At 49.8% G+C, this 12,048-nt stretch overlaps 7 protein-coding genes across 7 annotated transcripts; 5 read left to right on the forward strand and 2 right to left on the reverse strand.

Moving 5' to 3' along the window:
- Window positions 1-240: 240 nt before the first annotated feature.
- PtrM4_084600 (uncharacterized protein) lies at window positions 241-1,410 on the reverse strand (the record flags this gene model as incomplete). The annotated part of the gene is made up of 3 exons (XM_001940258.1): window positions 241-705; window positions 756-1,246; window positions 1,299-1,410. 3 exons carry the CDS (start codon window positions 1,408-1,410, stop codon window positions 241-243), a joined length of 1,068 nt encoding a protein of 355 aa, XP_001940293.1.
- Window positions 1,411-3,104: 1,694 nt separating this feature from the next.
- Window positions 3,105-3,263, reverse strand: PtrM4_084610 (uncharacterized protein; the record flags this gene model as incomplete). The annotated part of the gene is made up of 1 exon (XM_066106643.1): window positions 3,105-3,263. One exon carries the CDS (start codon window positions 3,261-3,263, stop codon window positions 3,105-3,107), a length of 159 nt encoding a protein of 52 aa, XP_065963581.1.
- A 1,018-nt stretch (window positions 3,264-4,281) lies between these two features.
- On the forward strand, window positions 4,282-5,137 carry PtrM4_084620 (class II aldolase-adducin domain containing protein; the record flags this gene model as incomplete). Its single annotated transcript, XM_001940257.2, has 2 exons — window positions 4,282-4,798; window positions 4,857-5,137. 2 exons carry the CDS (start codon window positions 4,282-4,284, stop codon window positions 5,135-5,137), a joined length of 798 nt encoding a protein of 265 aa, XP_001940292.2.
- A 678-nt stretch (window positions 5,138-5,815) lies between these two features.
- Window positions 5,816-7,336, forward strand: PtrM4_084630 (uncharacterized protein; the record flags this gene model as incomplete). Its single annotated transcript, XM_001940256.1, has 1 exon — window positions 5,816-7,336. One exon carries the CDS (start codon window positions 5,816-5,818, stop codon window positions 7,334-7,336), a length of 1,521 nt encoding a protein of 506 aa, XP_001940291.1.
- A 755-nt stretch (window positions 7,337-8,091) lies between these two features.
- PtrM4_084640 (uncharacterized protein) lies at window positions 8,092-8,431 on the forward strand (the record flags this gene model as incomplete). Its single annotated transcript, XM_001940255.1, has 2 exons — window positions 8,092-8,312; window positions 8,362-8,431. 2 exons carry the CDS (start codon window positions 8,092-8,094, stop codon window positions 8,429-8,431), a joined length of 291 nt encoding a protein of 96 aa, XP_001940290.1.
- Window positions 8,432-9,210: 779 nt separating this feature from the next.
- On the forward strand, window positions 9,211-9,518 carry PtrM4_084650 (uncharacterized protein; the record flags this gene model as incomplete). The annotated part of the gene is made up of 2 exons (XM_066106644.1): window positions 9,211-9,404; window positions 9,461-9,518. 2 exons carry the CDS (start codon window positions 9,211-9,213, stop codon window positions 9,516-9,518), a joined length of 252 nt encoding a protein of 83 aa, XP_065963582.1.
- Window positions 9,519-10,918: 1,400 nt separating this feature from the next.
- Window positions 10,919-11,260, forward strand: PtrM4_084660 (uncharacterized protein; the record flags this gene model as incomplete). Its single annotated transcript, XM_001940254.1, has 1 exon — window positions 10,919-11,260. The coding sequence occupies one exon, from the start codon at window positions 10,919-10,921 to the stop codon at window positions 11,258-11,260; it is 342 nt and encodes a 113-aa protein (XP_001940289.1).
- Window positions 11,261-12,048: the final 788 nt, after the last annotated feature.

A 12,048-nucleotide genomic window follows, 5' to 3' on the forward strand; every position in this document is an offset into this window, starting at 1 on the left:
AGGAGATGTAAGTGCTCTTTAGGTGGAATATGTAGTTAGACTTGGGCATAAATACACTCGCACTGTCATTGGGGAACGTGCGACTGTGATTGGTTCCAAGTGGTTCGCTCATGTTGTGAATTGGTACTAGAAGACCTCGGTTTCATCTACAGTCTACGTAAAAGTCATGACATGTACTTTCCAAGATTTCCGGCAATGGAAGACATTTTACTCTCAACCACCAAGCGAGCCTGTCTTGGCTTACTGCACAGGTGGGCAGTTTAGATCAGGGCTGTTGTTGTCAGAACCGGGATCGCAGCCATTCGGCCACTGCGGACGCTGACAGCCAGAGCCTTCATACCACTGCTCCCGGATCTTCAAGCTCTGTTTGAAGCAAGGAGAATCGGCACAGAAGGTAAACGGAAGAATCTTGTCCTTGGGCCATGACATTGTATCAGCGAGGCTGTCCCGATTCTCTCCCCACATCAGAGCGTCGATGGCGTTTTGAGTGGTTTCGCAATGAAAGCTGTTGTGTGGGGTTTTCTTTTCCCAAGTGAGCTCGACGTTGAGAACACCAATAATTGGACCGCCATTTGTTGCAAAAGCTAGTTCCAATTTGCTAGCGACGTAGCAGATCATGGTGCGTCTAGTGCCCGGGAAGTCCCAGTATGCGCAGTTGTTGTTGTCGTCTGCCATTGTCTGATAGATCTTTGCGACCATTCGGAACTTTAGGACGTCAGTCACTGCCGTTGATATGTGAATACGTCTGCACTTACTGCGAGATCCTGAATGCCCGGGTAATCTTGGTTGTTAAAATACGAATAGTGCACGGTGAGACTCGTCTTTGAATCCGCCTTGTACGTTGAGTGACCGTTACTGTAGACGACGTTGTAGAGGTTGCATTGCTCTTTGCATTCGGGTCGAGTAGTCTCGCAGTAGCCCGGGATAGAAATGCCTTTCTTTGCTATGCAGCAGTCCTTCAGCATACTGTAGATCCGGTTGTAGAGTCGCTTTCCACGGAAAGTCCCAATGTGGGTGGGGTTTCGGCCGATACGCAAATCGACGGCGTATCGGCCCTCCATGTTCGGAACCGGTCCATCGTCCCCGTCGTTGTTGGCGAAGCCTCCTTCTGGCGTACTCGCGTTTGAGTATAGACCCACCGACCAAGTCACGTTCTCACCGGTCTTGACTGCGAGTTCAGCAAGCAGGTCCTCACCACTGACGTACTTGTTATCAGAGCCCAATCCCAGTTGCGGATTGGATGTCACTGGCCTAGATCAGTAACGTGATTGCTTGCTTAATTGCCCAAAGTCACTTACCAACGGGGCTGGTATCAATCGTCGCAAAAGGTGGGGAGAGTGCGGAGGGCGTGGAAGCGGAGAGGGCAAGAGCCGACAGTAGGGCTATCAAGAAGAAGAAGGCGCACTTCATGTTGGCTAGACTCAATCTGTGTTGCACGAAAACACCTGGGCTGAAGGAATGTGAGGAAGGTGTGGTTTGAGAGAAATCAAAGGCTGTCGGAGCTGTGCAGTTATAGATGGCGGCAAGCGCTAGTGCCCCTCCACGACCCTACAGTTGGGCGAGTGAGAGTGAATTAGATGCGCCAAGACCATGGAGTCGGGGTCAGTGCAGGCACGACCTTCAGTGAGGAAGGCATGGCATCTTGTTGAATGCACACTCAGCTACGTACTCTGTGTCGAAGAACAAGGACACCTGCGAGGCATTTTAATATTTGCTGTTATCTGGAATATAGTGGGGATTGAGGCGGAAGTAGAATCGGGCGCATTCACCATCAAAGCACGCAACAACACCGTCCATTCTAAAAAAACATCAATCTTTAAGTAGCCTACTCCAAAAACGACCTCGTTCGATGTCATTGACTGTACAAATGGTCCACGGGTGATTTACACATGTCTACGACGCGTGGTTCAAGACCTGTCAATGGCGTACCGGCGTATCTGGTAGTGGAAATCGGTCTAGGGTAAACGCTTCTGCTATATCGTCTTGGATTTGCAGAGGATGTGTTGGTTATGTTGCACTCATTGGAAGACTGGAAGTCTTGTGCCTCAAGAGAACATTGGAGACGCATGCTTAGGTAAGCTGGGCAGATCAGTAAGCTGGGCACCCTACCGAACCTGACCTGACGCTCTACGCAATTGAGCCACAACAACGCAATAATATTAGATAAAATTAAGAGATGTAATTAATTATCTAGCTATGCATGAAGTTAGAGTATGCCCTTGAACGTGGCACTTCGTGCACGTCGGCGGCGCGCGCTGACGTCGCTCACCAGTCTGGTTCTGGTTACCCCCCATAACTACCCTTTCTGCCTCTGTAGCTATCTGCTAAGCCTGTTAGACCTAGAGCACTCTACTAGAAGCAATATATTGACGCTGTTGCTCCTAATTTTGTCGTTGGCGCTGATTATCTGCACGTAGCTTTTTGTTCTCCTCTGCAAGAATTACTGCTAATTACATTGCAAGCTAAGCGCTTTTAGCAAGCTGGCGTATCGCAACGCTTATTAGGCTCTCTGATTTCCGGCGTAGCCGCTCTTAGAGATAGCGCACCTGCTGCCGAAGCTCTGCTACTGTATGTGTTGTCTCTATCTGCGCTGCAGCGTTATTATCTATAGTTGTCTGTGGCGGAGACGGTGTCCTGGCTACTGTAAGTGACGACAGGATGCGATCGGGACAAGGAAGGACAAGGCCTGTTGCTTGGAAGCCTACCTAGATGTTCTGCTGCGTAAAAACCATTAGCCGGATCTGTTGATAGACTGTAAGGAAGTCTATCTTGTCAATGTGGTAAACGCCTTAGCAGGCGAGCTTCTCAATTTCACGTCCGTACGCCCGCTTGAGCGGCGAGAAGCAGCTAACATCAAGCGGCTAGAGAAGATGCGACGTGTAAGGCGGCATACAGAGAGTAATAATCTTGTTCTTAGCGCAGTAATAGTCGAACTCTGGCGTAGCGTAGCTACTGTGGCCGTCTAGGACAAGGAGACAGTATACCCTAGCTGTACGAGCCGCTGTATAGTAATTAAAGTGCTTCACCTACTCTACGCTAAGCTAATTAGTTGTCTAGCCGCTGTCTAAGACGCTAATAGCCTAGTCTAGTAAGAGCCTATTATACTAGCTGCTTTGGTGGACCTTGCTAGACAGGATCACTAACGGTGGCAGACACCAGCCAGACGCGTTAACGCACTCGATCGCTGTAACCCACTCGCGATTGCCTAGCTGTACGACAACTGCTCGGCCGACTCTGTTAGAGCTTGTGACTACCTTAGACATGCCAGCGACGCCTATCGCGAACCTAGTCTCGTCAAAGTTGTAGATATCTTGGTCTAGGACGCCGTACGTCTGGCGCGTCTCTTCTACTAGCTTAAACCAGGCTGCAATTGCAGTAGGGTCCTTATAGTCAGCCCGCTAACTATTAAATCTCCTGATCTACTTTGTCTAAAGCTCTGGGTAGCTCTAGACAAAGCGCGACACCTACTTCTTGCTAATAGGTTGTGGAGGTGGATCTTGGCCGCGCGCAGTGAGTAGAGCGTCTGCCATTCGTCGTACGTTAATGATATGAGGCGGAAAACCGCGTTAATTAAGGTCTAGGGTCCACTATACGAGAGACTGCCATTCAATAGGCGATAGCTTGCGGTTGACAGAGACTGTCTCTGATCGTGGCTGGACACCATGGATATGCGTGTGTAGTGTAGATTGTGGTATATCAAAAGCTTTCGCGAGAGCACGAATAGACTGTTTTGGATTATTATGATAAGAAGCTATAGCAAGGCTTATTCTGCCTTCACGAGAAGTCTGTATAGAGCGTTGTTGTCGCGGCATTGTGGTGGTTGTGTAGAGTGTCGGGTCAGGTTGGGTGGGGTGCCCAGCTTACTGATCCCGCACGTTAACTACGTTAGTTAGCCTCGGTACGAAGCCAACCGTGCTCATCATCTTCCCGTTGACAAGCTGCAGGTCGCCAATCGCGTTTCCCAACATGCGGTTATCGTCTGCTATACCCGTCTGGTCTTCTATATCCGGCGGGGAAGCCGTGACAAAGTAATGTGCGTGTATGCGCATATGTCCAGCTCCCTACCATGTACAACCAACCCCAGTACTTACCATGTCTACAGCTCACCTGATGCCTTCGTCGCTCCTCCGGGCCACCCAACTGTTCAGATGTCGCCCACAACGCGTTGAATTGCCTCTTCATCGTGCCCTAGCGACATCTTCCAGGGCCTGTCAAGCGTCCATCACGACAGGCGCTCGCGTGGACTATGCCGAGTCGGACGAGAACCGTACAGTGGCAGCAATGGGCCGCACAAAGTCGGGCACAGCGCTGAAAGTGCGTAAATACCCCACTTTCTTGTCCCTTGAAGATGAGCGCCTCTATCGCAAACAACATCTCGCAGCTGCATATCGCATATTTGCCTTGCGTGGCTTCGATGAGGGTGTTGCCGGCCATATCAGCGTACGCGATCCGATCTTGACCGACCACTTCTGGCTCAACCCGCTATCTGCCCACTTTTCTTTGATCCGTGTGTCTGATTTGATATTGGTCAATGAGGAGGGCGAGGTCGTGGAGGGAGACCAGCCGATCAATGCTGCTGCATTTGCCATTCACAGCGCCATACATAAACGGAGACCTGACGTGCATGCCGCGTGTCATGCGCACAGCGTACATGGAAAGGCATTCAGTGCCTTTGGGAGGGAACTGGATATGATCACACAAGACAGCGTACGTTTCTACAAGAGCCACGGCGTGTATAATCAATTCGGTGGCGTTGTATTAGCAAGCGAGGAGGGAGAGCGGATAGCCAAAGCGCTCGGTATGTACTCTGCTGCTATGTTGCAGGATACGCCTTTGCTAAGTAACATTCTTTCTAGGCGACGGCAAAGCAGCTATCCTGCAAAACCACGGCATCCTCACCGTAGGCGGGTCTGTCGACGAAGCGGCCTTTTGGTTCCTATCGCTCGATAAAACCTGCCAAGCACAACTCCTTGTAGACGCGGCGGCGGCTGGGAGCGGACACAAGCCCAAGATTATACCGGACCGAGAGGCGGCCGAGACGTACAAGCAGGTAGGAACGCCCGAGAAGGGCTGGCTGGCTTTCCAGAGCTATTATGATGAGATACTCGCCAAGACCAAAGGGGAATTTTTGGCCTAAGTTGATATGTCAAATCGATCACGCGCGGAGCTGCATGACTTGAGCTTTGCCTGATCATAGTCTGCGAACCCTGCATCTAAGCGTAGGAAACTTTCTATCCTTCTCCCACGTTCAACGGGAGGTAAGTGTGAGAAAGCCCTGTAGAGCTCTCGCCAAAATCAGGTAATCGATGGTTCTTCAGTTTGGGACGCCAAGGATGGGTACTATGGTACTGTAGAGGAGATAGAAAATCTCCGTTCAACCGGACCTCATCTGTATTGCGTATAGCTGTTCCTTGACATTCGCAAACTTGCCACGCCTTTCCTTAATACTTTTCGAGAGTCTTGTCGCAGTCAGATGGCTGGTAGTACGGACTAGATAGAAGAGCTCATATCTTCAGACAACACCTGTTACTTCGTGGTACGGTATTGCTGCGGCCACTGGCATGGTGCTGTTTCGGCGTGGTAATATTTTCCTGCGCGCGCCACCCTTGTACGATCATGTCTACTTCCTTCACCTCTCTTACATCATAGACGCGCAAAATATACCGCGCAGCCGCAAAGTACGCTAGTGGCTGAGCGCTGCCAAGGTGGTGAAGCCCTGTTGTGCTACACTATTCCATTAATCCTTTACGCTCACTTCCACCACAGGCTCAATTCTGGCTGCACACGAGAACTCGATACGCCTGAAAACCGCACCATGTCGCTCCTTGCGCTCTCAACCGAGATGGATATGAGAATCATCGGATATCTCGACAAGATCAGTTTAATCCGTATGGCGCGAGTCTCCAAGTACTATCAAAGCATCTGCGAACGAACCCTGTACAAGACTATTAAGATCAACCCAAGAGAGACACCCCATGGACTTAGAGTACTACTACTCACTCTTCTCCGTCGAAAGAAACTCCGGCTGTTAGTTCAACGCATCTCGGTATCCCTCCCAGAGCCGCACCAAGGAATTTCAGACCCAAATTACCGCGATATATCTTATCCCGAAGATCCCAAGGGGAGCCATCTTTACGATCAGCTTTGGAAACACGTCGTAGAGATCCGGGATGCTATAGATGCGCTGGTACTCCACCAACTTGCATGTACCCAAGAAAAGACCATTTGGCTCTCCAAGATCTTCGAGCCTTATCCACTCTTCGACGGGACGCTGTCGCTTATACTCTGCTGGGCCACAAACCTGCGTACTCTCCATATGGAATTATGCCTGGATCATCCGCTGCGCATGACTCGCCATATACTCCAGGACATTGATTGGGATTCTTCAGAACCAAGTAAAACCGGACGGCCATTCGCGAAACTCCAATCGCTGTCATTACAGGGCAAAGGTCTCTCTACAGTCCCGCTTGAGCTCATGGTTTTACCCAATATGAAACACTTGGTCGTAGAGGGGGTCAGCTCGCCTACCGCCCTATTGGTATGCCCTCAGCATATCGAGACGGGCAACCTTCGTAAAATCAAGCTAGCCAATGTGAATATCAATCCCGAGATAATCACACAGGCGATCCAAAATTCGCGTTACCGTGATTTAACCTGTCTTTACTTGAAAGGTGTCGGATGCAACCCCTGGGAAGAAGGTGGCAGCTGGGAAGTGTACGATTACCGGAAACTGAAGCTTGCGATGCTCGAAAACCTGCCGCTTCTGCAGGATTTCTCCTGGCAGAAGATGGAATGTAACGACGATCCAGATTTCACTGCTTTTGGGTCCTTCGCCGAATTCAAGAACTTGCTGTTTCTGAGTATTGACTTGCATCTGCTCACAGCCATACGTCCCGAGAAGACTCCTGGAGACAAGACGCCATTCCTGGAGGAGCTTCGTCAGAATCTACCATCCAAGCTGCGAAGCCTCCGCCTGTTCAACATCAGATTCGCCACCGTTCGAGCCCTGTACGCAGACTATTCGGCATTGAGGAACATAGAGAAGGTAGCCGTGCTCAACGAATTTGTGCATGCTATAAACTCGCACAGTATCCAGGATCTGGCGCTCTGGATCCGGTTCCAGAGGTTTTGGCAAGTGCGGGATGCTCAGACGGGTATTGCCCGTTATGAGCGACAGATCAATGTCTGTGTATCCGTCATGGAGTTTCTCCAGGCCGCGGCCGACGCAATGGATTACAAAGTACGGTTGGACTTCGTGTACGTTATGCATCCGGCGTTGCGTGAGAAACTTATTGATCTTGGTTTCGATGTCCGCGAATACTGTAAGATGGAATGAGACGGACCAGCTACGGTAGGACGTGCAGACGATGGTGATGATGGAAGCGGTGTGGGAGGGATTGAACCATCAATAGTCCTTTCCGGCAACACGTTCTGTACCTCACCGGGCTTACCCACTGTACGTGCTCACGTTTTGGTCTTTATGAGATCAGTGTAGAATGAAATTATAGCGCATACATGCACCTTATTGGAACGGCGCACGATGTACGAAGACGTGTACTTGTAGGCTCAAAAGAATACTGGCCCCTCTATAAGCAAATCAGATAGAAACTCGCCCATTATCAGATACTAACACACTTTTTCCGGGGTTCTAAGGGGATTTCTATAACTACAAAAAGTGTACTCTGTATTTAGAAAGGCAGCGCGCCCACCAATCCATACTCAGAAGCCAAGACAAGAATATGAAGATCATGAAGAGGAATTAAAACAGTGGCTAGATCTGCTGGCCCTTGGAGAATGGGTGTCGCTGGGCATCAGCGCTAGGTAAGGTCCAGAACTCGGACCATCGTCGGATAACTTATATCGTTGAGGTACGGTTGCTCACTCTTCGTGTCATCTCAGCACTACAGCTCCTTTGATCTCACCATACTAGCCAGGGGAAGACCGTGAGAGATGAGACCCTGGGTATAAGAACCTTCATGTTACCGTTTTTTTTTTCACATCCTTCTGGCTCATTGTTCCGATTTCATCTCATAAGCCTTTACCGACTCACCCCCTGCATCTTATTCCGTGTGGTATCACCTAGCCACAATTATGCGTTTTACAGTCGCCACCCTTGTTGCCGTCCTTGCATCTCTCGCAGCTGCTAGGACTTCTCCTCCAGGACTTCCGGACGGATGTACAGATCTCTCCGACGCCTGTAGCAAGGGCACGTCGTCCACTTGCACAATATCTTGCCGCAAAAGCGTTCCCCCAACCGATGAAAATCGCCTTACGACTATTGAATTGAAGGCTGGCTTCGGCAACTGTATCGGGTACGACCGTTTATCACAACTTTAGTCTCTTCGCTAATTCACTGCCTAGTTACTCGGCTAGGGCACAACAGCGATACAAAAAGAAGGGATATTGCTCTCCAACTTGGATTCAGGATTAGTTGTTATTTCAGAACCCTTATATCAGCAGTCAAACACCTGAGCAGCGCGATGGGCGGTTAATAACGCATCGACGGGGTGATGGTGGAAGCGATGTAGATGGTCTGGACAGTCATGCTTGGCAATACTGTTCGGTGCGTCCTCGGGATTGCGAATTGTATTCATTTCTTGGTCTTTGTAAAGTTAGACGGCGAAGCCATGTTAGCGTAGAGCGAATTTCAACCAGTGTTCAGCGAATTACCTCCAGCTTACTGGAACTTGGCGGATATGCTCTTGGCACATAAGCAAGCCAAGAGCCATAAGCCCTCTTTGACGAAAATCAAACGAAATTATCGCTTCCTCCAAGTACATGTCATCTCTCCGCGTACCTCAGCACTACTGTCCCCCTTACCCCGCCATACTAGCCAGCATGAGACAGTGGGACGTGAGACACGGGTATATAAACTTGCCTGTTGTTTTTATATTCTTCTTACTCTCCTGCAAATCACTCAAGCTCACTACTCTTAACTTATTTAAAAACCCTCTGCGAAATCAGACCTCGAACCTCATCCCTGCTTATCTGTGGGGGATAGTGGGTGCTGGAAGAATTGAAGGATTGAACTGAGGTTGTATTGTCTGAGTCTACAAACTGTATATGTAGGTGGGTGACCGTAAACAGCGCTAGTCCCAGATAGGCATTGGTCCATTACAAAGGTAAGTTGCGACTACAGGAGCAGAGCAGGAGAGACCCCAAACCGTGACATTATCACATCATATCCTGTGTGGTATAACCGAGCCAGCTATGCATTTTACAGTCGTCGCCCTTCTTGCTATTCTCGCACCTTTCACAGCTGCTCAGAGGTCCCGCTTTCTTCCAGCTGGATGTAAAGTGCTTGGTCCAGACTGTCCAAGTCGACAGACATCGTGTACGTGGTACTGCGGAGACCCCAAAGAAGTTTTCAAGAATGCAGCCACAAATGTCGGGGTTTGTTACAAGTACAGCTCTCTATGCCAAATCTCAGCTCTGGGCTTATGGCTAATTCTGTACCTAGCTATGGCCCTGCTGGGCGGGCAAAACCCGGAAAGACAAGTTATTGTGGCACACAATAGTAGAATTAGCTACGGTATCGGCATCTGGATGTCAGCAAGAAAGCAATCGCGCAGCGCTTTAGACAATTGACATCGCATAGAGAGGCGTAGAGAGGCGTATCAAAGGCCAAGTTGGAGCCTCGCTGCAAAAATACTGGTGTTGGTTGTGAGCGGTGGTTTAGGTGGCTAGTTGGGCAAAGAGCGATACACATCATGATCGATTCGAATCGTCGTATGCGACAACCAGTCATCGTGTATATAGCTCTCGGTCTTTCCGTTTTTGATTATACCGACATTTGTAATAATTCCAAATACGCTTCTGTTCCAACAACATAAGCTCGGCGCGTCCTCGTATTACCCCTTGAATTGCGGTTCGTCTCCCCGTAGAAACCCCGGAATGTGGTTCGTTTCCTCACGCGTCCTCTCAGCACTAGTATTCCGCTGAACCCCCTGTCCTAGCAGCGGTGAGAGATAAGCATTGGGTATATGAACATGCGTATCGTGACTGTATCTAGTTTTCTCTCAATCACAATTCAACTTTACGACAACATCTACCTCGGTTACGGGTACCACCTCTATATACTACATCATCTTTAGCCTGCTGCAGGACGACCAGCTATGCGTCTCTTCATCGTTACCCTCCTTGCTCTTGTTGCACCTATTTCAGGCCAAACATGTAGAGGAGGAGACGTTTCACCGTGCCCCACGTCCTGCACCAAGATGTGCTGGGATTCAGCCAAGGTTGGGTTCAATAGCGTACCGGGCAGTTGTCATAAGTATAGCCTTCCATCTTTTCTTTGAGCTTTGAGCATGTTCCTAATGTAGTGACTAGAAACGAGCCTGGAGAGGCTGCCAAGACGGGACGAGAGTATCAATGCAAGTAGCAGTTATTCCGGATTCCGATGTTAGGAATCAGGGATCAGGGATCAGGCGCACAAGTTGAAGCCTCGCTGTAGAAATTTGTTCTCATCTGGAAGCGAGGGGTGGTTTGAATGGCTAGTCGGGTCAGTAGGGAGAAACTCCCGAGGTCAGGTCGAAAAAGCTCGGTGGGGCTTTCGTCAAATCAGGCAATCGATGGTTTCCTACTTGATCTATCATTAGCCATGCTTATCTGGTGCTTCTTCTGCTACTAAAGGTATCGATATGTAGTGATTTCTAATGCGCTTCTCTTTCACTTTCACACTGCTTTCACTTTCATGATGATTCTATTGTGCCTCGCACCAACGCGTCATTGTTAAAACGCCTATTCGCTCTGCGATAAAGTCATTGTTTTGAGAGGAACCAGGTCCCCGCAGCCTAGATACTATAGCTACTCAACTTTGCGAACCACTCTCAAGAATCATCTTCGTTTTCCAACCTAGCAGATGTTCATAGTGGTATCATCTCTACTTCAAACCCATGTTTTCATACACAAATCTACAATGTCACCCAAGAAACCCATCAAAGTAACGGCCGAAGCCTGCCCACATCATCATCTCGACCACTCTCGCTCAGGCTACGGCGATGCACACGCTACAACAAACTATGCGCTACTAGTAGAACATGCTGTTCACCTTGGAACCGCCGGTTTAATCGATAAGATAATGGTAGCTGAGTTGACGAAGCCCATCGGAAAAATGCGTGAGCAAGGGATCAAATACAGTCATCGGTATCTCACCGCTCATCCAGACTACACGGGAGAAAACGCCGATATAATACCGAGCATGCAGCTGGCAATGAAGCATCAGAAAGATAGAGACGCGGCGCAGGAAAAGCTGCTTTAGGACTACCTATCATGCGGGGAAAGTTGACATCTCGGGCTGCCGCCTAGATGGGCATGGGAGCGGGATATCATCCTCGAGCAGCAGTGATGTGAGCATGTCAGATCGGAATACGATGGATCGAATGGGTGACATCAGCCTTTCTCACATCGAAGAAGACATGATGAGCGGCACTACCGAGTCAGCTGATCGTTCCTTTGCGGAATCGTCACTTCCCACTCTTCCTAACGAGGCATTTACGACAAGCTCGGGCCATGCTCATCCTTGTGCGGAAAGCACACACTCCGATGGATTCGGTAGTACCCAGCTTACCCCCACATCGTCGCTCAGTTCCCCCGTACAAGGCCGTGCCTTCCCAACCGTCATCCCAATCCCACGGCACCCACCCCTCTGCCTCCCTACGAGCTCCGACCCCACCCTCCCATTAAAATCCAGTCCACCCAGGAGTTCCCAGCTTGTACCAGCCATATCATTGTCTTCTTCTTCTTCTTCTTCTTCTTCTTCTTCTTCTTCACGCTCATCTAAGCCGTCTTCTCAGCGCACCCGGAACCGTCATACCCGCCATGTCTCGCCGCTTCAACCTCTTCTGGGCAACCCAAACTACGATGCAGTTGGCTACTACGAGGCCGCAGCTTTGTGCCGCGAGCGCGGGATCCCAAGTGGCGGTAACGTGAAAGAGGTGAGGAATGCGCTTGTTCAGGATGATACAAATGTCAAGTTGGGATTGGCGAGGGCGAAGGCGCCGTCGCATCCAAGGAAGGGCCATAAGACTGTGGTGCCAGGCAACGGGG

The sequence above is a fragment of the Pyrenophora tritici-repentis genome, chromosome 3 (genome assembly GCF_003171515.1).
Source record: "Pyrenophora tritici-repentis strain M4 chromosome 3, whole genome shotgun sequence".
Classification (NCBI taxonomy): domain Eukaryota; kingdom Fungi; phylum Ascomycota; class Dothideomycetes; order Pleosporales; family Pleosporaceae; genus Pyrenophora; species Pyrenophora tritici-repentis.